The following is a 22,892-nucleotide window of genomic DNA, read 5'->3' on the forward strand; positions in this document are numbered from 1 at the left end:
CCCCGCGGCCTTCCCGCCACCTGCAGCAGCCCACGCACGGCTACCTGTCTCTACAGCTGACGGCCTCCAACCACGTGAGCAACGTCACCGTAAATTACAATGTCACCGTGGAGCGGATGCACAAGATGAAGGGCCTTCGGGTGTCTGCCGTGCCACCCGTGTTGCCTCCCAACACGACTCTGGAGCTGGCCGCGCACGTGCTGGTGGACTCAGCTGTGGAGGTGGCCTTTCTGTGAGTGCGCGGCCTGGCAGGCAGTGGGGCAGGCCGAGCCGGGCAGGGCTGGTGCCGGGCAGTCCCCCAGCCTCCACGCCCCCACCTGCCAGGAGCTGCCGGTGTGTGGGATACCGGGAGGGGGCGGGGGCGGGGGTGCGCCCACCCCTGCTCATTGTCCGCCTGCTGCCCTGGCAGGTGGACCTTTGGGGATGGGGATCAGGTGCTCGGCCAGTTCAAGCCTCCATACAATGAGTCCTGGGTCCCAGACCCCACGGTGGCCCAGGTGCTGGTGGAGCACAGTGTCACACACGTCTATGCTGTCCCAGGTGAGGGCTGGGGCCCACCGACCTCCTGTGGGGACAGTCCCCGTCCTCCCTCCATCTGGTCTGGGTTGATGGCCTGGGGCCCTAAACACGGTGAGGGAGGGGGGCCGGGGGTGAGGAGGGGACTGGCTGCTGAGCCCCATGATTCCAGTCTCCTGGCCAGAAACCGGACCACCCCCCCCCCCCGCTTGGTCCCTAGTCAGATCCTTTTTGGGGTAGAAGGGGTTACAAGTTTTAGAGGCCTCCCACACAGAATACACAGTAAACCACGGTGCCCCCACCACCTCTGCCCCACACCGGCACCTGCTGTCCTCCTCTCATTCCTGCCAGCACCTCGCGTCTTGCCCTGTGCTAATGGCACCCTGCCCCTCCTCGTTGCAAGGACCCTCAGGGCTGGGTCCAAGAGCATTGTCCCTTCATGTTTCAACTGGGGCCCCGTGCTGCCCTCCCAAGGGGCAACACCGCACAGCCACATGGGGTTAGGTGGTGACTTTGCCAAGCAGGTGGTGGCAGTGGGCCTGGCCTCGTCCTCACTAGGGTCTGTCCCCTAGGTGAGTACAACCTGACCCTGCTGGTGTCCAACGCCTTTGAGAACCTGACGCAGCAAGTGCCTGTGAGTGTGCGCGCCACCTTACCTGCGGTGGCTGTGGCTGTGGGAAGCCACGTCCTGGTGGCTGGGCAGCCTGTCACCTTCTCCCCACACCCACTGCCTTCACCTGGGGGCATTTTGTACACGTGGGACTTTGGGGATGGCTCCCCAGCTGTGACGCAGCACCAAACAGAGGTCAGCCACACATATGCCTCGAGGGGTATTTACCGCATCCATCTGGAGGTGAACAACACGGTTAGCAGTGTGACAGCGTGGACCAGCGTCCGCGTCTTTGAGGAGCTCCGAGGCCTGAGTGTGAGCCTGAGCCCATCTGTGGAACAGGGTGCGCCCGTGACGGTCAGCGCCACCCTGGAGTCGGGAGACAACGTCACGTGGACTTTTGACATGGGGGATGGCACCGTGCTTGTGGGCCCCGAGGCCATGGTGGAACACGTTTACCTGCGGGCACAGAACCACACGGTGACCGTGGGCGTGTCCAGCCCTGCGGGCTACCTGGCCCTGAGCCTGCCTGTGCACGTCTTCGTCCTGGAGGTGCTGCGGATTGAGCCTGCGGCCTGCATCCCTGTGCAGCCCCACACCTGGTTCATGGCCCACGTCACCGGGGACCCTGCCCACTACATCTTTGACTGGACGTTCGGGGATGGGTCATCCAACACGACCATCTTTGGGGACCCAACGGTGACACACAATTTCACACGGAGCGGAACGTTCCCCTTGGCGTTGGTCCTATCAAGCCATGTGAACAAGGCCCATTACTTCACCAGCGTCTGCGTGGAGCCCGAGGTGGGCAACGTCACCCTGTGGCCCGAGAGGCAGTTTGTGCGCCTCGGGGATGAGGCCCATCTGGTGGCTCGCGCCTGGCCCCCCTTCCCCTACCGTTATACCTGGGACTTTGGCCCTGAAGACGCGCCCCGTGTTGGGGGCCCCGAGGCCACGTTCACCTATGCGGACCCAGGTTCCTACCTGGTGACGGTCGCTGTCTCCAACAACATCTCGGCCGCCAATGACTCTGCACTCGTGGAAGTGGAGGAGCCCGTGGAGCTCACGGGCATTGGGGTCAACGGCTCTGGTGTGCTCGAGCTGCAGCGGCCCTACCTGTTCTCTGCTGTGGGCCGCGGACACCCCGCCACCTACCTGTGGGAACTGGGGGACGGCGGGCGCCTCGAGGGCCCCTCGATCAAGCACACCTACAACAGCACAGGCCACTTCACCGTCAGGGTGAGCGCGTGGAATGAGGTGAGCCGCGGCGAGGCCTGGTTGAACATCACGGTGCAGCGGCGCGTGCAGGGGCTCAGCGTCAACGCCAGCCGCACGGTGGTGCCCCTCAACGGCAGCGTGAGCTTCACCACCTCCCTGGAGGCCGGCAGCGACGTGCGCTACTCCTGGGTGCTCTGTGACCGCTGCACGCCCATCCCTGGGGGCCCCACCATCTCCTACACCTTCCGCTCCGTGGGCACCTTCAACATCATCGTGACCGCTGAGAACGAGGTGGGCTCTGCCCAGGACAGCATCTTCATCTACGTGCTGCGGCACATCGAGGGGCTGCAGGTGGCAGGGGGTGGGGGCGGCTGCTGCTTCCCCACCAACTGCACGCTGCAGCTGCAGGCCGTGGTCAGCGACGGCACCAACATCTCCTACAGCTGGAGCGCCCAGAGGGATGGCGGCCCGGCCCTGGCTGGCAGCGGCAAAGCCTTCTCGCTCACCGTGCTCGAGGCCGGCACATACCACGTCCAACTGCGGGCTGCCAACATGCTGGGCACGTCCTGGGCCAACCGCACGGTGGACTTCGTGGAGCCCGTGGGCGCACTGGCTGCCGCCGCCTCCCCAAACCCGGCCATAGTCAATTCCAGCGTCACCCTCTGTGCCGAGCTGGCTGGGGGTAGTGGTGTCACTTACACCTGGTCCCCGGAGGGAGGACTGAGCTGGGAGACCCCAGAGCCATCCTCCACTCACGTCTTCCCCAGCCCCGGCCTGTACCTGGTCAGGGTGACAGCTACGAACTGGCTGGGCTCAGCCAATGTGACCATCGAGGTGGCTGTGCAGGTGCCGGTCAGTGGCCTCAGCATCCGGGCCGGCGACATAGACCGCGGCTTCGTGGCAGCAGGCTCTGCGGTGCCCTTCTGGGGACAGCTGGACTCAGGCACCAACGTGAGCTGGTGCTGGACGGTGCCAGGGGGCAGCAGGCGTGGCCAGCACGTTGCTGTGGTCTTCCGTGACGCAGGCGCCTTCTCCGTGCGGCTCAATGCCTCCAATGCAGTCAGCTGGGTCACGGCCACCCGTGAGCTCACGGTGGAGGAGCCCATTGCGGGCCTGGTGGTGTGGGCCGACAGCAAGGTGGTGGAGCCGGGGCAGCTGGTCCACTTCCAGGTCATGCTGGCTGCCGGCTCCGCTGTGCGCTTCCATCTGCAGGTCAGCGGGGCCGCTGTGGAGGCGCTCCCCGGGCCCCGCTTCTCCCGCAGCTTCCCCCGAGTTGGGGACTACATGGTGAGCGTCCAGGCTGAGAACCACGTGAGCCGGGCCCAGGCCCAGGTGCGCATCTTGGTGCTCGAGGCTGTGGGTGGGCTCCAGGTGCCCCACTGTTGCGAGCTGGGCATCCCCACGGGCACGGAGAGGAATTTTACAGCCCGGGTGCAGCGTGGGTCGCGCGTGGCCTACGCCTGGTACTTCTCCTTGCAAAAGGTCCAGGGGGACTCACTGGTCATCCTTTCGGGCCGTGATGTCACCTACACCCCCGTGGCCGCGGGGCTGCTGGAAATCCACGTGCGTGCCTTCAATGATCTGGGCGGCGTGAACCTCACGCTGCTGATGGAGGTCCAGGATGCCATCCAGCATGTGGTGCTGCGCAGTGGCCGCTGCTTTACCAACCGCACAGCCCGGTTTGAGGCCGCCACAAGCCCTAGTCCCCGGCGTGTGGCCTATCGCTGGGACTTTGGGGACGGGGCCGTGGTGGAGGACACGGAGGAGCCCTGGGCTGAACACTCCTATCTGCGGCCGGGGGACTACCGCATAGAGGTGAATGCCTCCAACCTCGTGAGCTTCTTCGTGGCCCAGGCCACGGTCACTGTCCACGTGCTGGCCTGCAGGGAGCCCGAGGTGGACGTGGCCCTGCCCCCACAGGTGTTGATGCGGCGCTCCCAGCGCAACTACCTGGAGGCCCACGTCAACCTGCGCGACTGTGTCACCTACCAGACCGAGTACCGCTGGCAGGTGTACCGTGCTGCCAGCTGCCAGCGGCCTGGGCGCCTGGCCCCTGTGGCCCTGCCCAGTGTGGACATGAGCCGGCCCCAGCTGGTTGTGCCACGGCTGGCACTGCCTGTGGGCCACTACTGCTTTGTGTTCATGGTATCATTTGGAGACACACCGCTGGCACGGAGCATCCAAGCCAATGTGACTGTGGTGCCTGAGCGCCTGGTGCCCATTGTTGAGGGTGGCTCATACCGCGTGTGGTCAGACACTCAGGATCTGGTGCTGGATGGGAGCAAATCCTATGATCCCAACCTAGAGGATGGTGACCAGACACCACTCAGCTTCCATTGGGCCTGTGTGGCCTCGACACAGGTCGGGTGTCCTGCGGGGCATGGATGTGTCCCCACCCCACCCCTCACCCGGCCCCGGCCCCTAGGTCGTTTGTGCTGCTGAGCCCAGCATAGGGAGGGGGTCTCCCGGCTGTGCCTTCGCCAGGCTCTGCTTTGAAGCCATCCCAGGTCTCACGCTTCCTCCCCATGTGGCTGCAGAGTGAGACTGGTGGCTGTACCCTGACCTTCGGGCCCCGGGGAAGCAGCGTGGTCATCGTTCCTCGGGAGCGCCTGCAGGCTGGCGTGGAGTACACCTTCAACCTGACTGTGTGGAAGGCCGGCCGGAAGGAGGAGGCCACCAACCAGACGGTGGGTGCTGCTGGCCTGGGCCTGAACCAGCAAGGCCGAGTTCCGGGCCCCCGGGGTGGACAGGGAGGGCTGAGTGTCCAGGGCTGACTGCCCCCAAACAGTGCAAGGACTAATGATGTTGTGCTTCTGGAAGCTACCGGTTCTCATTAGGAGTTAGTGCTTTTGATAATTTCTCTTTAACAAAGTGTCCTGCTTCAACACGGTTTCCTCCCAAATGGGCCCCAGGGCCCCAGGCGCCGTAGCCACCTGTGAGCAGCTGTTCAGCGCCAAAGGCTGTGAGGAAACAGTCCCCTCCCCAGGGCACGGGTGTCCTCATTTCTGAACAGGAAGGGGCTGTACCCACCTGTACCTGTGCTCACCACTCCCCTCCCCCGGGCCCTCCAGGCGGGTCAGGACCACGGTGTGGCTGATCCCCCGGCAGGTGCGCTGACGGGAGCAGGTGCGCTAGGCTGCGTGGGGGTGCCCTGCGAGGGGCTGTCGGCCCCCAACATCGGGGCTCTTCAGTGGGCCTGCCCAGAGTGGGGTTTGGCCTGGATTGGCTGAGGTGGGCCCCAGCCCCGGGCAGCAGGGACTGCGGGGTCCTTCCCCACACACAGGCCCTCATCTGTCGGTTCCCCTTCGTGGGCGAGCACTGAGAATGCCCACCACCGCCCTCAGCCTGGGAGACGCACAGGTGATCGTCCTGGGTGAGGGCTCATGCCGAGGAGGAGCTGGCCGGGTCCAGAGAGGAGGGCAGTGGTGCCTCCTCTGCCGCCCGGCCAGCCGCCAGCTCTGCGCCGGGCAGCGCAGATTCGAGGGTCTGGCTCAGGTCATGGCTTCCCTGTGACACCTCCGTCCCCAGGTGTTGATCCGCAGGGGCCGCGTGCCCATCGTGTCCTTGGAGTGCGTGTCCTGCAAGGCGCAGTCGGTGTACGCAGTGAGTCGAAGCTCCTACGTGTACCTGGAGGGCCGCTGTGATAACTGCAGCGAGGGTTCCAAGCGAGGGGTGAGCCAGCGGGGGCGGGGCGCCAGGGAGGGGAGGGGCGACGTGAAGGGGCGGGGCGGGAGCGTCCTCGGGCCCCGCCCCTGACCGCGGCCCCGCCCCCGGGCTCCGCAGCGCTGGGCGGCGCGCACCTTCAGCAACCAGACGCTGGTGCTGGACGAGACGACCACGTCGACGGGCAGCTCGGGCATGCGGCTGGTGCTGCGGCGCGGCGTGCTGCGGGACGGCGAGGGCTACACGTTCACACTCACCGTGCTGGGCCGCTCGGGCGAGGAGGAGGGCTGCGCCTCCATCCGCCTGTCCGCCAACCGGCCCCCGCGCGGGGGCTCCTGCCGCCTCTTCCCGCTTGACGCCGTTCGCGCCCTCACCACCAAGGTGCATTTCGAGTGCACAGGTGAGCGCAGCGGATGGGGGGGCGCGGGCGGGGGACTGGGGGCGCCACTGACGCTCCGAGGGCCCCGCAGGCTGGCAGGACGCCGAAGACGCGAGCGCCCCACTGGTGTACGCACTGCTGCTGCGGCGCTGTCGCCAGGGCCACTGCGAGGAGTTCTGCGTGTACAGGGGCAGCCTCTCTGCCTACGGAGCTGTGCTGCCGCCCGGTTTCGCACCGCACTTCCAGGTGGGCCTGGCCGTGGTCGTGCAGGACCAGCTGGGCGCAGCTGTGGTCGCTCTCAACAGGTGAGCCTGGACGGGGGAGGGGTCGGGACAGGTGGCAGGTGGGAGTGGGGACTGCCACTCCTTCACCCCGGGACTCTGCCCTCAGGTCTCTGGCCATCACCCTGCCACAGCCTCCTGGCGACCCCCAGGGAGGACCCACAGACCTCACCAGCTGGTTGCACGGCCTCACGGAGAGCATGCTGCCCAGGCTGCTGAGACAGGCCGACCCCCAGCACGTCATCGAGTACTCGCTGGCCCTCATCACTGTGCTCAATGAGGCCAGTGCAGGGGTGAGGACTCCTCTCATCTGTCCTCAGTGGGGACAGTGGGCCCACACCAGTCCCTGCAGCCTAGCACATGCTTAGTTCTCTTGTGGGTCACCTTGAAACAGGTTCTGGTCCTGTCCCCACCTGTGGACTCCCCCCACTCCCGAGCACACCCCTGGGAAGGAGTCCTGGGAAAGCTTCCTTTTGCTCCTGAAGAAACAGTCCTTGAGCCGCCACCCAACTTTCGTGGTGGTGGAGACAGCCTGCACTGCCCCACCCCTCACTGCTGCTGGGGCCGCTCGTTGCCCACTCAGGGCCCCCCTGTGCTTGCTGCCCGCAGTCCGAGCAGGTTCTGGCCGTGGTGGCAGAGGAGGATGCCAGGCGGCAGCTGCAAGCCCAGATCCGCAAGAATGTCACAGAGACTTTGGTCTCCCTGCGGGTCAACACCGTGGATGACATCCAGCAGATCGCGGCAGCGCTGGCCCAGTGCACGGTAGGGGGATGCTCAGGCCCTTTGGCAGCCCTTGTCCCAGCCAGTTTCCCCAGTCATTTGCTGGTCTTTGGGCATTCCAGGGTGGAGCCACAGGGGCCTCCATCCTTCTGGTGACTGTGCAGGGTGGCCTGGGGCATAAGGAATAGCCTAGCTATAGGGGGGTCGGACACGAAGAAGCCATTCCTGTGCCATCCCCCTCCAGCCCACAGTCACGCCCCACCTGGCTTCTGTAGCTTGGAGAGTGACCCACTCCACTGTCCAGGGCTCGGGGACTGGAGTGGGCTGGTCCAGGTTGAGCCTAGTCTCAGTGGCGGGTGGGAAATTGCTCCAGAGCCTTCAGCAGAGAAGGGAGCAGAGCCCCTTCCCAGGGAGGTGGGGAGCCCTGTGCCATGTGGCTCCCATGGCCATGCACGTGGCTGGGGGTGGGTGGCAGGGCCCCATCACTCTGGGTCTTATCTGGGTGGAGAGAAGCCACAGAAGAGCTTTCAGCAGGGAGGCATGTGGGCGGAACCCACACTTGGGGTAGTTTTTCCAGCTGCATCATGAAGGGGGTTGGGAAAGGCCAGGGCCACAGTGGGCGCCCAGCAGCATAGCCCGTGTGACAGAGCTGAGCTGGCCTGAGGCGGGGGTGTGGTGCTGGGCAGCCGGGCCGGAGTTGGGTGGAACACGGCGCCTGCCTCTCTGCAGGTGTCCAGCAGGGAGCTCGTGTGCCACTCCTGCCTGAAGAAGACGCTGCATAAGCTTGAGGCCATGATGCGCATCCTGCAGGCTGAGACGGCTGCTGGCACTGGGACGCCCACGGGCATAGCTGACAGCATTCTCAACATCACAGGTGCGGGCAAGGCCTCGGCAGGCTCGTGTGGCTCCCCCAACCTCCTCCTGCCTCTCCCCCACAAGCATTCCTCCACAACCTCCTGTGCTCTCATAGGCGACCTCATCCACTTGGCCAGTGTGGACATGCAGGGCCTGCAGCCCTCGGAGCTGGGCACAGAGCCGCCCTCACTCATGGTAGCATCCAGGGCCTACCACCTCTCATCGGCCCTCATGTGCATTCTCATGCGCTCCCGTGTGCTCAACGAGGAGCCCCTGACGCTGGCGGGTGAGGAGATTGTGGCCCAGGGCAAGCGCTCCGACCCGCTGAGCCTGCTGTGCCAGGGCAACGCCTCGGTTCCCAGCTGCCACTTCTCTATCCCCACGGCCTTCAGCGGGGCCCTGTCCAACCTCAGTGATGTGGTGCAGCTCATGTTCCTCGTCGACTCCAATCCATTCCCCTTTGGCTACATCAGCAACTACACCGTCTCCACCAAGGTGGCCTCCATGGCCTTCCAGACGCAGGCCGGCACCCAGATCCCCATCGGGCAGCTGGCCTCAGAGCGCGCCATCATCGTGAAAGTGCCCAACAGCTCCGACCAGGCTGCCCCGGGCCACCGCGCCCCTGCTGGCTCCGCAGTCATCCAGCCCCAGGCCTCCATCAGCGTTGCGGTCACCCCTGAGAACAGCAACCCGGCGGCCGGGCTGCACCTGCAGCTCACCTACACGCTGCTCAGTGGTGGGTGCCGCGGGTGGGGTGCTCGGGGCTGCTGCCTCCTCCCCACCTTAGCCCGGCCCGTGTGGGGGCAGCAGGGGTGCCCCAGGTGAGAAGGTGTTTCTCACGGACCACCCCCCAATTCGTGGCCTTTGGTAAACTCTGCCTCCTGCTTCACAGGCTGCGGGGGCCTGGCCTGGGGGCAGTGGGGGAGGAGCGCAGAGTGGGCCCAAGAGTGCTCCAGCCCCCTAAGCCCTAGTTAGCGGGGAGGGCTCCAGATGGTTCCCGCGTCGCCCCCTGGGCTGAGCGACTGCCCAGGGCCTCCGCCCGACCTATCCTTGTGCCCCTAGAGCGCTACTTGCCCGAGGAGCCTGAGCCCTACCTGGCTGTGTACTTTGACTCGGTGCCTGGGCCCAACGAGCACAACTGCTCCGCCAGCAGGAGGATCAGCCTGGAGGAGCTGGCGGGCGGCGACCACAGGCCCTATACCTTCTTCATTGCCCCAGGGTGAGCACCCGCCCTGCTGGTGAGAAGCAGGCCCACAGAGGACCTATTGGGGGCATGGGGTGACTTCTGAGGGCAGGGTGGGTGTGACCAGGGTGTGACCGGATCCCCGGGTGCTGAGGTCACATGTGCTCCCTGTGGGAAGGGATGTGGCAGCAGGGGGGGGCGGGCCAGGCATGGCTCTGAGCATGGCTGGGGCCCAGAGCCTGGGGTTTGGCGGGGTCTGGCTGTGACACTCCCTTGTCCTTCTAGGACCAGAGACTCAGGTGGGACTTATTACCTGAATCTGACCAGCCACTTCCACTGGTCAGCACTGGAAGTGAGCGTGGGCCTGTACACGTCCCTGTGTCAGTACTTCAGTGAGAAGGAGATGATGTGGAAGACAGAGGGGCTTGTGCCTCTGGAGGAGACGTCCCCCAGCCAGGCCGTCTGCCTTACCCGCCACCTCACTGCCTTTGGTGCCAGCCTCTTTGTCCCCCCCAGCCACGTCCACTTCATCTTTCCAGTGAGTGGCACCCTGTTTCTTCGTCCTGAGAAGGTGAGGTGGGGGCTGTGGCTCCTGGGCCTGATGGCTCTGTCTCCCCAGGAGCCGGCCTCAGGCGTGAACTACATCGTCCTGCTGACGTGTATCGTGTGCCTGGTCACCTACACAGTCATGGCCGTGATCCTGCGTAAGCTGGACCAGCTGGACGTCAGCCGGGTGCGCATCATCCCTTTCTGCGGGAAGGGAGGCCTCTTCAAGTATGAGATCCTGGTCAAGACCGGCTGGGGCCGAGGCTCAGGTGAGTGGAGAGGCTGCCCCCGGCTTGCGCTCTCTGGCCACCTGCCCTCACGGTGATGCCACATGAGGGCTCAGTTTACCCAGCATGTTGCGAGCAGGAGCATATGGGTCGTCCCGGCACTGTTGGGACACCGGGGCACTGGAGCACAGGGCCTGCCCGTGTGGGTGGTCAACGGTCAGAGGGTGAGGGTGGTCATGAGCCATTACTGGTCGTGAGCAAGGACAGCATGACACGGACGTGAGACACGCTGAGGATAAAAGCGTTTGATTTCATTGTGAAGCACTTGCTGAGTGGTCTGGACAGTGGTTGCCGAGCAGCCATGACACTTCCTGCGGGCAGAGAGCCCGTTCTCCAGCCTCGCGGCGGCTTCGGACACCTCCCCATTGCCCCTCTGAACACTCCTGCGTGGGTATTTTGCCAGTGTCAGGTGTTCTGCACCGTCTTGGTCCTTCCCCTCCTGATGTTCGCCATCACAGGCCCCAGGTGGTGTCGCTGGCCCGGTTACTTTGGATCCTAAGTCACCGCCCTGCGCTGCCACTTTTCAGTTCCTTTCTGTGCTTCCACCCTTGTCGGCCAGTCCCCTTCTGATGCCCCAATAAAACGTTGCGTGTGTTTATCACCGGGAGACAGGCGGGCAGTGCCCCGCAGGCCAGGTGGTGTGTGGGAACCGACAGGGACGCTGGTCTGCTGTTCCCAGAGCAGACTGGGGAGCTCGTGGCCCAGCTTCTGTCTCACGTGGTCACCCGGCTGACCCGCCCTGAGCCCGAGCACGTGCCGTGCCGTCAGGGGTCATGTCCCTGGCACGTGACATCGCTGACATGGCATCTGTCGGCCGTGCAGAGCCAGGACCGCCCGCGTCTGGTGAGGGAAGGAAGGGGGGCCTGGGGTCACGCGTCTGCCGGGCAGCACTCCAGCCCCGCTGCGCGTCCGTCCCTCCTCCAGGTACCACGGCACACGTGGGCATCATGCTGTACGGGGCGGAGGGCCGCAGCGGCCACCGGCACCTGGATGGGGACAGAGCCTTCCGCCGCAACAGCCTGGACGTGTTCCAGATCGCCACCCCGCACAGCCTGGGCAGCGTGCGCAAGATCCGCGTGTGGCACGACAACAAAGGTCTGTGGGGGCACCCGCGGCCAGCCCACCAGCACCCCAGGTGCGCCCGCCGGCCTGACGCACCCCCCCCCCACCAGGCCTCAGCCCCGCCTGGTTCCTGCAGCACATCATTGTCAGGGACCTGCAGAACGCCCGCAGCACCTTCTTCCTGGTCAATGACTGGCTGTCGGTGGAGACTGAGGCCAACGGCGGCCTCGTAGAGAAGGAGGTGCTGGCAGCAAGTAAGGGCCTGGCCGTCCTACCTGAGCAGCCTGGGGCTGAGCAGCCTGGGGGTGGCCCTGGGCCCGCGGCTCCTCAAGCCTGTCCATCTGTCCGTCCGTCCCTCCCCAGGCGAGGCGGCCCTGCGGCGGTCCCGGCGCCTCCTCGTGGCCGAGCTGCAGCGCGGCTTCTTTGACAAGCACATCTGGCTCTCCATATGGGACCGGCCGCCTCGGAGCCGCTTCACTCGTGTCCAGCGGGCCACCTGCTGCATCCTCCTCGTCTGCCTCTTCCTGGGCGCCAATGCTGTGTGGTACGGGGTCGTGGGAGACACCGCCTCCAGGTGGGTGCCCGCGGGGCTCGGATGGCCTCCTCCTGCTCCCCTGCCTCCTCCAGCCTGTCCCAGCCCGGGGTTTCTCTCCTCTCTTGCCCCACAGCGCGGGGCCTGTGTCCACTCTCATCCCGTTGAGTGTTGACACGATCGCCGTCGGCCTGGTGTCCAGTGTGGTCGTCTATCCCGTCTACCTGGTCATCCTGTTTCTCTTCCGGATGTCCCGGAGCAAGGTGGGCCGGGGACCGCGGGGCTGCCAGAGGGCGGAGCATGGGCTTCAGGCTTCTGCCGAGGGCGGTCGTTGTGGCAGGCAGAGCGGGAGAGTCAGGGGTCGCGGTGTTGACGAGCCCTTAGCTGGACCGACCCAAGAAAAAAGAGAAACAGATTGTCAAAGCCTTGGACGAGCCCAGGGTTCTCCCTGCCGATGCCACAGAAACCACTAGGACAGTGGGGGACCTGTGGACTGCTGTCCACCAGCCTGTCACATGACCCAGGCCCCACGGACAAGTTCCTGGGACAAGTGACCGAACTGACCAGAGAGGAGATTGCCCTGGGAGAGGCCTCCAGCGAGAGGCCGGAGCAGCGATCTAAGACCTCCCGCATGGAGCAGCGCGATGGCCTCCCTGGTGGCGCCTGGCCACTGCCCAGGAGTCAGCACGGCCTCCACGAACTGACCTGTCCCATCCCATGTGGCCAGAGCCAGACGCAGGAGGTACCGGCCAAACAGCCGCAGCCTCCTGAGCAGGACGGAGGCCCAGAGTCCAGCAGTGGGCGGCAACCGCCTGCTTTGGCTGCTTGTTTGGCCGTCATCAGTCAACGACGATGAAAGTTCAAGTTCCTCAGGTCACCAGCCCCATTTCAAGTGCTCTGTAGCAGCACGGGGCTCATGGGTACCATGGCAGGCAGGGCGTCATTCTAGGACATTCTTTAGCACAGCACTGTGCTAGGCTCGGCCTTGCTCAGAAGGCAGCACGCCTCCACAAGGCAGGGCCCGGGCTGCCTCCCCCCGCTGACCTCCCTCCGATGACCTCGCCCCACTGACCTCCCTCTGCTGACGTCCCTCTGCTGACCTCCCTCCGCTGACCTCACCCTACTGACTTCACCCTGCTGACCTCACCCGCTGACCTGCCCCCTGCTGACCTCGCCCCACTGACCTCCCCCCGCCCCGCTGACCTCCCCCCTGCTGACCTCCCTCCACTGACCACGCCCCTACTGACCATGCCCCCCACTGACTTCCCCCTGCGGACCCTCCCCCCGCTGACCTGCCCTCCACTGACCTCACCCATGCTGACCTCTCCCTGCTGACCCTGCCCCCCAATGACCACGCCCCCGCTGACCTCACCCCTGCTGACCTCCCCTGCTGACCCTGCCCCCCACTGACCTCGCCCCCGCTGACCTCCCCCTGCTGACCTGCTCCCCCTGCGGACCCTGCCCCCAATGACCACGCCCCCGCTGACCTCGCCCCTGCTGACCTCCCCCTGCTGACCCTGCCCCCCACTGACCTCGCTTCTGCTGACCTCGTACCTGCTGACCTCCCCCTGCTGACCTGCTCCCCCGCTGACTTCCCCCTGCTGACTCTCCCCCGTTGACCTGCCCCTCATTGACTTCGCCCCCACTGACCTCCCCCTGCTGACCTGCTCCCCCTGCTGACCCTGCCCCCACTGACCTCACCCCCGCTGACCTCCCCCTGCTGACCCTGCCCCCCACTGACCTGCTCCCCCTGCTGACCTCGCCCTCCACTGACCACGCCCCCGCTGACTTTGCCCCTACTGACCTCGCCCCTGCTGACCTCCCCCTGCTGACCTCACCCCCTCTAGCCTCCCCACCCCGCTGACCCTCCCCTCTGCTGACCTGCCCCCCCTGCTGAACCTCCCCCACCGACCTCGCCCCTGTGACTTCCCCCACTGACAGCCCACATCTTCCGTAGGTGGCCGGGGCCCCGAGCCCCACCCCTTCAGGGCAGCAGGTACTGGACGTTGACAGCTACCTGGACTCGTCTGTGCTGGATAGCTCCTTCCTCACCTTCCCGGGGCTGCGCACAGAGGCAAGTGTGCCCCCAGGGGCCCTGCCAAGCTGGGGGTGGGGTGTCCTGCCACCTTGGGCAGTCCAGGGTTCTAGGGATTCTCTGCACTTCTCAACAGGCCTTTGCTGGACAAATGAAAAGCGACTTATTTTTGGATGATTCTAAAAGGTAGGGGTCCCTAGAGCAAACGTGAGCCTCGGCGTAGGTCGGCCATGGCCTGTGTGTGCCATGTCACGGGTGTCTGGGCTGCGTGGGCCGTGTGCGTGTCCTGGCCAGGGGTTGGCAGGCCTGTGTGTTGCCCACACCCCACCTCAGGGCCCTGTTTGCTCAGAAGCTTCTGGAGTCCGTGTGTGATTGGAACTGGGAGTGTGCACACGTGTCCCCTGGGCTCCCCTTGTCCAACCCGTGTCACCCTCAGCCTGGTGTGCTGGCCATCCAGTGAAGGCACACTTAACTGGCCGGACCTGCTGAGTGACCCGTCCATCATGGGCAGCACCCTGCAGCGGCTGGCTCGGGGCCGCACGGGCCACACGCTGGGCCCAGAGGACGACGGTCTCTCCTTGCTGAGCCCCTCTTCACCTGCCAAATACTTCTCAGCTTCAGGTGGGCATCGCCCTGCTCTCCCAGGAGGGCCCCGAGGTGGGGGTTGGAGGAGCCGTGCCCTCCCTGATGTGCACTGCTCCTGCCTCCAGATGAGGACCTGATCCAGCAGATCCTGGCCGAAGGCGCCAGCAGCCTGGCCCCCACCCAGGACACCCAAGTGGAAACGGATCTGCTCACCAGCCTGTGAGTGCCTGGCCGCTGGGGCTCAGGGTGGTGGGAGCCCGGGCCGGGAATCCCTGCTCGCCTCCTGGATGGGCCTGTGCTGTGCCGTCCGTGTGCCCCGCCGCGGGGCTGGGCCCTGTCCCTGTGAACCCTGTCTGCACGGAGGCCAAGGCCGAAGGTGGGCCGGGTGGGGTGTGCTTGGCAGTAGGTGCCAGCCCAGGCCAGGCCGGTGTGAGGAGCAGGCAGGGGCACGGGCTGGGGACCCCTTGGGTGGTGCTGCGGAAGGCCACCGCTGCTGGGGTGCTGGCCCGATGGGGCAGGGCGAGGACCCCACCCACTGAGGGTGGAGGCCGGAAGCAACGGGGAGCCAGGACCAGGCTGACGCAGGTTTCCAGCCCGGGGAGCAGGCTAGGTGCTGGGGCCCTTCCTTGGTCACGTCCACCCGTCCACCCGCTGACAGTGGGGAGGGCACCGCATCGCCAGAAGAGGCTCCAGCTGAAACTGCGGGCTACAGGTGAGCGCGAGCTACTCCCCTCTTCTGTGCCTCAGGTCTAGCGCCCCCGGGGAGACAACGGAAACGCTGACGCTGCAGAGGCTGGGGGAGAGGGGGCCGCCGTGCAGCTCCGGCGTGACCTGGGAGCAGCCCACGTCGGCCAGGCTCTCCGGGACAGGTGTGCCCCTGTGTCCCCAGGATGCCCCCCGCCCTCCCCAGGGCTGCCTGTCACCGGCCTGTCTCCCTCCCCAGGGCTGGCGGACGGTCTGCAGAAGCGGCTGCTGCCCGCCTGGTGTGCGTCCCTGGCCCACGGGCTCAGCTTGCTCTTGGCTGCTGTGGCTGTGGGGGTCTCTGGCTGGGTAGGCTCCAGCTTCCCCCCTGGTGTGAGCGTGATGTGGCTCCTCTCAAGCAGCTCCAGTTTCTTGGCCTCCTTCCTTGGCTGGGAGCCCCTCAAGGTAAATGGGATGCAGGGGGCCAGGCCAGCAGCCTCTGGCACCTGCAGGCTGCTCTGATGCCGCCTGTGGCGCAGGTCCTGCTGGAAGCCCTGTACTTCTCGCTGGTGGCCAAGCGGCTCCATCCTGATGAGGATGATACCCTGGTGGAGAGCCCGGCTGTGACCCCTGTGAGCGAGCGTGTGCCTCGCGTGAGGCCCCCCCACGGCTTTGCGCTCTTCCTGGCAAAGGAGGAAGCCCGAAAGGTCAAGAGGCTGCATGGGATGCTGAGGGTGAGCTCAGTCACGGGTGCCCAGCACCTGCTGTCCACCTGCGTTCTGGCCAACATGCTGGCTTCCTGTAGGTTCTCCCTTCATAAAAAACCACACGCCTACCCTTTACTTCCACAGAGGCCCTATGGCCCCTACCCCATCACCCCTAACTCCTACCCCCCCCAGTCCTTGCTCTCTCTTCATGTCCGGCTCAGATGCCTCCTCTGCCTGGCCTCTCAGGGCCCTCGGGGTGGTCTCCACCCCCAGCAGGGCATTGGCAGGTGTCTGTGTTGCCTTCTTGGCACCAAGAACCTTGGCCACGGGCAGATTGCTGGCCGGCTCTATTGTGGTGGGCGAGACTTGGATTGGCTGACCCCAGGGCTGTCCTTGCCTCCAGAGCCTGCTGGTGTATATGCTCTTTTTGCTGGTGACGCTGTTGGCCAACCACGGGGATGCCTCATGTCACAACCATGCCTACCGCTTACAGAGTGCCATCAAGCAGGAGCTGGGCAGCCAGGCCTTCCTGGCCATCACCCGGTATGGACACCCTAAGCACATGCACATACACCAGGTCAGGAGGGCACTGATGCCAACCAGGCCCCATCTTGACCCTGGCCTTGGGCCAACGCAGTACCCAGGGGGTATGGGGAAGGGTCTTGGTACAGTTTTGTCAGGCCAGCTCCATAAAACTTACTGTCCTAAATGCAAGTAGGCTAAGGAATCGGAGTCTTCGCCTTGTCCCCTTCTGTGGCACTGGCAGCCTGTCATTGGCTGGGCCACTGACCACCCCCGCCACGGGTTCCGGGAGCTTCGGGGTAGAGCATGTGACTGTGTGTGGGCAGGTCTGATGAGTTCTGGCCATGGATGTCACACGTGCTGCTTCCCTACATCCATGGGAACCAGTCCGGCCCAGAGCTGGGGCCCCCACGGCTGCGGCAGGTGCGGCTGCAGGAAGGTGAGCGGTTTCTAGCTGCCTGGCTAGGTACCCTTTATCTTCCCTCTGCCTCCCTTCTTTATGGCCTCTCCCTTCAGGGCTGCAGGGAGGGTTTGGGGAGCCCATGGAGCACCCTGCCCAGGCAGCACTGGTTTAGTCACGCTCACTCCTTGGCTGCTCTGCTTGCAGCTCTGTGCCCAGACCCTCCCGGCGCCGCGGTGCATGCGTGCTCAGCCGGCCAGGACGCCTTCAGCACCGGGGACTACAGCATTGGCTGGGGTAGTGCTGCCCAGAACTGCTCCGAGACGTGGGCCTACTCTGCGCCAGACCTACTGGGGTAAGCACAGGGGTGCCCCGCGGTTCCCTCCCCGGTGCCCGCACGCCTGCGGCCGGGCTCTAACACTGCCCCCTCGCCAGCAGCATCTGGTCCTGGGGCTACTGCGCTGTGTACGACAGCGGGGGCTATGTGCAGGAGCTAGGGCTGAGCCTGGAGGAGAGCCGCGCGCAGCTGGGCTTCCTGCAGCTGCATAACTGGATCGACAACAGGTGTGCACGCCTCCGCGGCCCCCCCCGCCTCTGCCCCCGCAGCCCCTCAGGCTGGCACAGCAGCCCTCCTCCTGCCACGAGCCTGCGGTTCCCCATGCGTTACATTCCTGATGGGCCTCTCACTCAGCCTCCACCTCCCCCCGGGGTCCATGCATCACCTGCCGCCGCCCCTTCCTCCGGGAAGGCACCTGGTCTTACTGTGCCCCCTTCACGCGCGCAGGAGCCGCGCCGTGTTCGTGGAGCTCACGCGCTACAGCCCAGCCGTGGGGCTGCACGCCGCCGTCACGCTGCGCCTCGAGTTCCCCGCTGCCGGGCACGCGGTGACCGCTGTCAGCGTGCGTCCCTTCCCGCTGCAGCGCCTGAGCACCGGCCTCTCCCTGCCGCTGCTCACCTCGGTGGGTGCTCGCCCCGCCCTGCCCCGCCCCGCCCAGGCCCCGCCCACGCCCGCCGCCCCAGGCCCCGCCCATCGCTCGCCCCGCCCCCCCGCAGGTGAGCCTGCTGCTCTTCGCGCTGTACTTCTCCGTGGCCGAGGTGCGCACCTGGCGCAGGGAAGGGTGTAGACGTGCGGCGCAGCCCGGGGCGTGGGCGCGGTGGCTGCTGGTGGCACTGACCGCGGCCGCAGCGCTCGTGCGCCTGGCCCAGCTGGGTGTTGCCGACCGCCAGTGGGCCCGCTTCTTGCGCCGCCGTCCGCGCCGATTCACCAGCTTCGAGCAGGTGGCGCAGCTGAGCGCCGCGGCTCGCGGCCTGGCCGCCTCGCTGCTCTTCCTGCTCCTGGTCAAGGTGAGGTTGGGGCCAGGGGGACGCGGGGTGGGGGGCGCTGCCGGCCGGTGGGGGCTGGTCAGCTGACCCCACTTGTCCACAGGCCGCGCAGCAGCTGCGCTTCGTGCGCCAGTGGTCGGTTTTTGGCAAGACGCTGTGCCGGGCCCTGCCGGAGCTCGTGGGGGCAGCCCTCGGCCTGGTGGCGCTCGCCGTGGCCTACGCGCACCTGGCCGTTCTGGTAGGTGAGGGTGAGGCCGGCGGGTAGTGGGGGGGTCTAGCCTCGGACGCGCCCCTCACTCCTGCCCCCCTCCCTTGCAGCTGGTCTCCTCCTGTGTGGATTCATTCCGGAGTGCGGCGCGGGCCCTCTTGGTGCTGTGCCCTGGGTCAGGGGGTCCCGCCCTGTGCCCTGCCGAGTCCTGGCGCCTGTCCCCGCTGCTGTGCACCGGGCTCTGGGCCCTGCGCCTTTGGGGCGCCCTGCGGCTGGGGGCCGTCCTTCTGAGATGGCGGTACCATGCCCTGCGTGGGGAACTCTACCGACCGGCCTGGGAGCCGCAGGACTACGAGATGGTGGAGCTCTTTCTGCGCAGGCTGCGCCTCTGGATGGGTTTCAGCAAGGTCAAGGAGGTGGGTACGGCCCAGTGGGGGGGAGAGGGACACACCCTGGGCCCAGGTGAGCCCAGGGTGCAGCCGGACTGACCGAGCCCCTGTGCCGCCCCCAGTTCCGCCACAAAGTCCGCTTTGAAGGGATGGAGCCGCTGCCCTCCCGCTCCTCCAGGGGCTCCAAGTCCTCCCCGGATGCACCCCCACCCAGCGGGGGCTCGGACACCTCACGGCCCTCCACGTCCTCCAGCCAGCTGGACACGCTGAGTGGAGGCCTGGGCCGCCTGGGGCCCCGGGGGGAGCCGGAGCCCTCTCGCCTGCAAGCGGTGTTCGAGGCCCTCCTGACCCAGTTCGACCGACTCAACCAGGCCACAGAGGATGTGTACCAGCTGGAGCAGAGGCTGCAGAGCCTGCGGGGCCGCAGGAGCACCGTTCCCCCAGCCTCGCCTCCCCACAGCCCCTGCTCAGCCCTGCAGCCGGCCCTGCCCAGCCGTCTTGCCCGGGCCAGTCGAGGCATGGGCCTGGCATCCGGCCCCAGCAGGGCTTCCCTGCGGGCTAAGAACAAGGTCCACCCCAGCAGCACTTAGCCCTCGGGGCACCGGGCTCCCCCACCCCCGCTCCGGCTTCTGGGAGGAGCCGGGGCAGACACCGCTCAGTATTAACTTCTGCTGCCCTCAAGGTTTGGGCCAGCAGAACAGCCGCACGGAGGCCCCGGAGTAGGCAGCCTCGTCTCTCTCTGGGGGTCTCAGCACTTTAAAGAGGCCGTGTGGGCAGCCAGGACCCAAGGGCCCTCCCCAGCTCCCTGTGGGTGGACACAGCAGTATCGGGCTGAGCGCCCAGCCTCTGAGATGCTAATTTATTACCAGAGTCCTCAGGTACAGCGGGCTGTGCCCGGCCCCACCTCCTGGGCAGACATCTCCCCTTGCGAAGGATCCAGGCTTCGGGGAGGGAACCTGCACTTCCCGTGGTCTTCCCCACTAAGTTATTACCTCTCCTGTGCCCCTGCTGAGTGCACTCCCTTTCCGCTGCCATCTGTGTGTCTATCGTCAGTAATTTATATGGGGTTAGGTTAAAATGTATATATTTTTGTACGTCGCTCTATTTTTCACTAGGGCCAAGGGACCTGGTGGCTGAAGCAACCCTGTGCCCACTGTCACCCGTGTTGAGGGGGGAGCAGGGACTGCAGAGCTGGCCTCCCTCCCCAGACATGTGACCAGGGGGCCAGGGCAGTGGTGGCTGCTGCTTGCATCCAGGTCTGGCCTGAGGCAGGTGCTGGGAGGGGAGGCTGGTTGGGAGGGTACAGCCACCTCCGAGGCAGTTCCTGTCGCCCCCCAGCAGCAAGATGGCAGAGCCCAGACCTGCTGGTGCCAGGTGTGGGCAATGAGCAGGAGGAGGACAGGGCAAGAACTCCAGGGTGGTCAGGTGGAAAGAGCCCTCCCCGGGGGCTGGCTCCCGGGGCTGGGGAGGGTGAGCAGGGGGCCGCGGGTGGCCCAACCGACAGCCTGGTACCACGTATGTGGGCATGGCCACAGTTACAGCCTTGACCCCACCCCCCACCCGACAAAGTCAAATAAACAACCTGGCTGACTGCACCTGTGTCTGTGAGCCTCGAGGGCTATACCTGCTTTATTTCAGGGGCGCACATACAGGCAGGGGGACCCCTCACACAAACTCCGTGAAGTCATCCACAGAGGAGATGAGACGCTTCCGCTGGCCTGTCTCATACGTGGGCACAGGCTCTGCCGGCGCCTGAGCAGAGGCTTTGGGGTGGCCCGGGGGGTGCATCTGCATCAGTGGCAGGCTGGGGTTGGTGTAGTGGGCTTCCTCGCGGATCTGAGGGACACCAAATGCTTGAGCAGCCAGCCCCCCGCCCCCAGCCCCCACGACATCTGGGCCCCGTCTCCCCTACCCGGTGGCGGAGTCGCTTGATGTGGCGAAGCCTGGCAATCCACTTGGAGGGATAGATGTCGGTGGGGTTGGAGCGGCTATGATGCACTTGTGAGGCCATCTGGGAGGGGAAGGCAGAGCAGAGAGCCCTCCAGGGGTGGCCCCTGTGCCCCCGCCCACCTGCACCCCCCCCCATCATGCCCTCCACTCACATTTGCATGCAAAGCCATCTGACGTGCCACAAAAGGCAGGTTGCGGTCAGACACGATCTTGGCCACGCTAGTATCCACAAGACCTTCCATGTCTGGGGAGAACCAGAGCTCACACGACGGCTCAGGACCCTGAGTGCCTACCCCCTCCGCCCTGGGGCTTACCTTTCCTGCACTGCAGGGACACCAGGTTGCACTCATAGTCCAGGGGGGTGATGATCACGTGGACGAAGTTGAACTGGCCCTGCCCGGACGAGAGCAGAGGTCACCCCAGCCCTGAGGACTGCTTCCTGCCATGTCCTCACCCAGCTGACGGTGGCAAGCTCGTCAGTGTTGGTCACTCGCTACCTGAACCAGCCTGTGCTCTGCTCCGTTAACCACTGGCCACTGCACACACCCTTCCTTCCCACCAAAGCCAGGGCACGCTGCCTTCCCCCTTCACCCACCACTGCACTTCTGGATGGCAACTGAATCCACCTGAGCTCAGGTTCACAGTCATGACTGCACACAGGCACAGGGCCCCCCTCATGTCCCTGTGTGGTCTGGGGCTCCTGCCTCACCATCTACCAGGAGCAGCACAGGGCGCTCTGCAAGTTCCCCATAGTTGAGGCGCCCGCAGGGACAGCTCCGCTGGGCACCCCTGCCCACGACTGGACGCTGTTCAGCAGCTGGGGGCGCTGTTCAGTGACCTCCTCTGAGGTTTCCCAGTGTTTAGAATACACCGGACACCCCCGCCTCCCCGCTGCCCGGCCTCCCGGCCTCACAGCTGTCTGCAGATCCCTGCCCGCCAAGTCTCCCCGACCGAAGCCGCCTCCTCACAGTGCCCGCCGAGTACGGCCGCACATTGACTTCTTTACTCCTAAGGCCACAATCACTATCCTTGTCAGTAAAGGACGCTGGCTCCGAGGGGCCCCAGGACACCAGTGCCCAGAGGGCCACACACCCACCCTGCGGCTGCCTGGGCTCAACCTGAGCTCACTGGCGCTTCCTCTGGAGTCTGCGCAGCCCCGCCCCGCGCTCTGGCCCCGCCCACTCTGCCCCCACCCCGCCCACACTGCCCCCCACCCCCACGCTCTGGCCCCGCCCACACCACCCCAGCCCCCGCCCCCCCACGCCCAGGACTCACTCGGATGGTGCCCAGCTTGAAGTCCTCACCAGAGTCGTTGTAGACGATGGACACAAAGTCATTGCCCAGGTGGCGCTTCTTGTCACAGCGGTGCTTGTCCACATCCTTGGTGGGCATCAGGGTAGCAATGTGGAAGACGGCTGCGAGGCGGAGGGGGCCGAGCTGAGCAGCCCACATGGCCCTAGGTAGAGCCCTAGTGAGGGCTCCTCGGGCTGCCATCAGGCTGGTGTTGGTAGGGACGCAGGCAGGGGTGGCCGGGGCCCTCTGTGCCTCTCACCAGGGGCACCTGTTGGCTTCCCCAGAGGCTCTCCGAGTCTGCCCGGCCAGCAGCACTCAGCTCCTCAACCCGAGGGCAGAGCTCGGGAAGCAGCTGCCAACCTCATGGCTGCCCCACGCCAGGCCTGGTGAAGTCAGGCCCCCTGGCACTCCCACCACACTCTACTCCGTGGCCGAAGGGCAGGCCAACACCATCGGGGTGGGGGACCAACCACGTGCCAGAGGAAGGTGCATACCTTGCATGATGTCGTCATGCCAGCAGTAGGTGAACTGGCCATCTTCGCCACACACGTCCAGGCCCCCCAGGTACACCTTGTCCGGCTGGCAGTCTTTGAGCTCAATGAGCTTGCCCAGGCCTGTCAGGAACTCCGTGTACCTGTACGAGCCATGCTCATTGGACAGGATGGCGAGCTCACTGCTGCTCTGTGGGCAGAGAGGAGCACGCTGGCACCCGCCCCTCCTCCTACACGGCTCCCCAGGGCCGGACCACGTGAGGCCATCCTGCCCAGCACCTGCCAGGAGGTGGGGATGGCACATCCTGGACACCCTCCCCTGCACACAGAATTGGTCTGCCAGCAAATGTGCTCCAGGGGACCATCAGAGCACGTCCAGGACTCTGGCATTCCTTGGAATCCCAGCCCCTGTCCACAGACCTGCCCCTCGCACGGAGACGATCAGCACCCCCTTCC

General features: G+C 65.7%; 2 protein-coding genes across 12 annotated transcripts in view; one reads left to right on the forward strand and one right to left on the reverse strand.

Moving 5' to 3' along the window:
• Positions 1–20,296, forward strand: part of PKD1 (polycystin 1, transient receptor potential channel interacting) — a 41,734-nt gene extending 21,438 nt beyond the window's left edge. Inside the window, 34 exon segments of the mRNA NM_001006650.1 lie at positions 57–232; positions 410–540; positions 1,089–4,705; positions 4,882–5,031; positions 5,873–6,016; positions 6,128–6,407; positions 6,478–6,691; positions 6,777–6,960; positions 7,277–7,429; positions 8,117–8,261; positions 8,358–8,978; positions 9,305–9,461; positions 9,711–9,963; positions 10,045–10,240; positions 11,183–11,353; positions 11,431–11,574; positions 11,684–11,894; positions 11,989–12,115; positions 13,810–13,926; positions 14,024–14,073; positions 14,324–14,508; positions 14,598–14,691; positions 15,220–15,341; positions 15,416–15,618; positions 15,693–15,887; positions 16,264–16,403; positions 16,709–16,821; positions 16,990–17,137; positions 17,221–17,346; positions 17,567–17,741; positions 17,836–18,126; positions 18,209–18,343; positions 18,424–18,729; positions 18,825–20,296. Coding sequence (NP_001006651.1) covers positions 57–232; positions 410–540; positions 1,089–4,705; positions 4,882–5,031; positions 5,873–6,016; positions 6,128–6,407; positions 6,478–6,691; positions 6,777–6,960; positions 7,277–7,429; positions 8,117–8,261; positions 8,358–8,978; positions 9,305–9,461; positions 9,711–9,963; positions 10,045–10,240; positions 11,183–11,353; positions 11,431–11,574; positions 11,684–11,894; positions 11,989–12,115; positions 13,810–13,926; positions 14,024–14,073; positions 14,324–14,508; positions 14,598–14,691; positions 15,220–15,341; positions 15,416–15,618; positions 15,693–15,887; positions 16,264–16,403; positions 16,709–16,821; positions 16,990–17,137; positions 17,221–17,346; positions 17,567–17,741; positions 17,836–18,126; positions 18,209–18,343; positions 18,424–18,729; positions 18,825–19,292 — 9,942 coding nt within the window. The 3' untranslated portion in view covers positions 19,293–20,296.
• Positions 20,297–20,299: 3 nt separating this feature from the next.
• The window catches only part of TSC2 (TSC complex subunit 2), a 33,117-nt gene continuing 30,524 nt past the window's right edge, over positions 20,300–22,892 (reverse strand). For 10 of the 11 annotated variants that reach the window (XM_038540745.1, XM_038540748.1, XM_038540746.1 and 7 more), the window contains 6 exons: positions 22,440–22,626; positions 21,928–22,067; positions 20,967–21,045; positions 20,805–20,896; positions 20,615–20,713; positions 20,300–20,538 (listed from right to left, as the gene is read on the reverse strand). In XM_038540745.1, the coding sequence (XP_038396673.1) occupies positions 20,368–20,538; positions 20,615–20,713; positions 20,805–20,896; positions 20,967–21,045; positions 21,928–22,067; positions 22,440–22,626 (768 nt within the window). In that variant the 3' untranslated portion in view covers positions 20,300–20,367. The remainder of the gene's footprint in view (positions 20,539–20,614; positions 20,714–20,804; positions 20,897–20,966; positions 21,046–21,927; positions 22,068–22,439; positions 22,627–22,892) is intronic. The other variant, XR_005360980.1, reaches the window with a different exon arrangement.

This window comes from Canis lupus, chromosome 6 (assembly GCF_011100685.1).
Source record: "Canis lupus familiaris isolate Mischka breed German Shepherd chromosome 6, alternate assembly UU_Cfam_GSD_1.0, whole genome shotgun sequence".
NCBI lineage: Eukaryota > Metazoa > Chordata > Mammalia > Carnivora > Canidae > Canis > Canis lupus.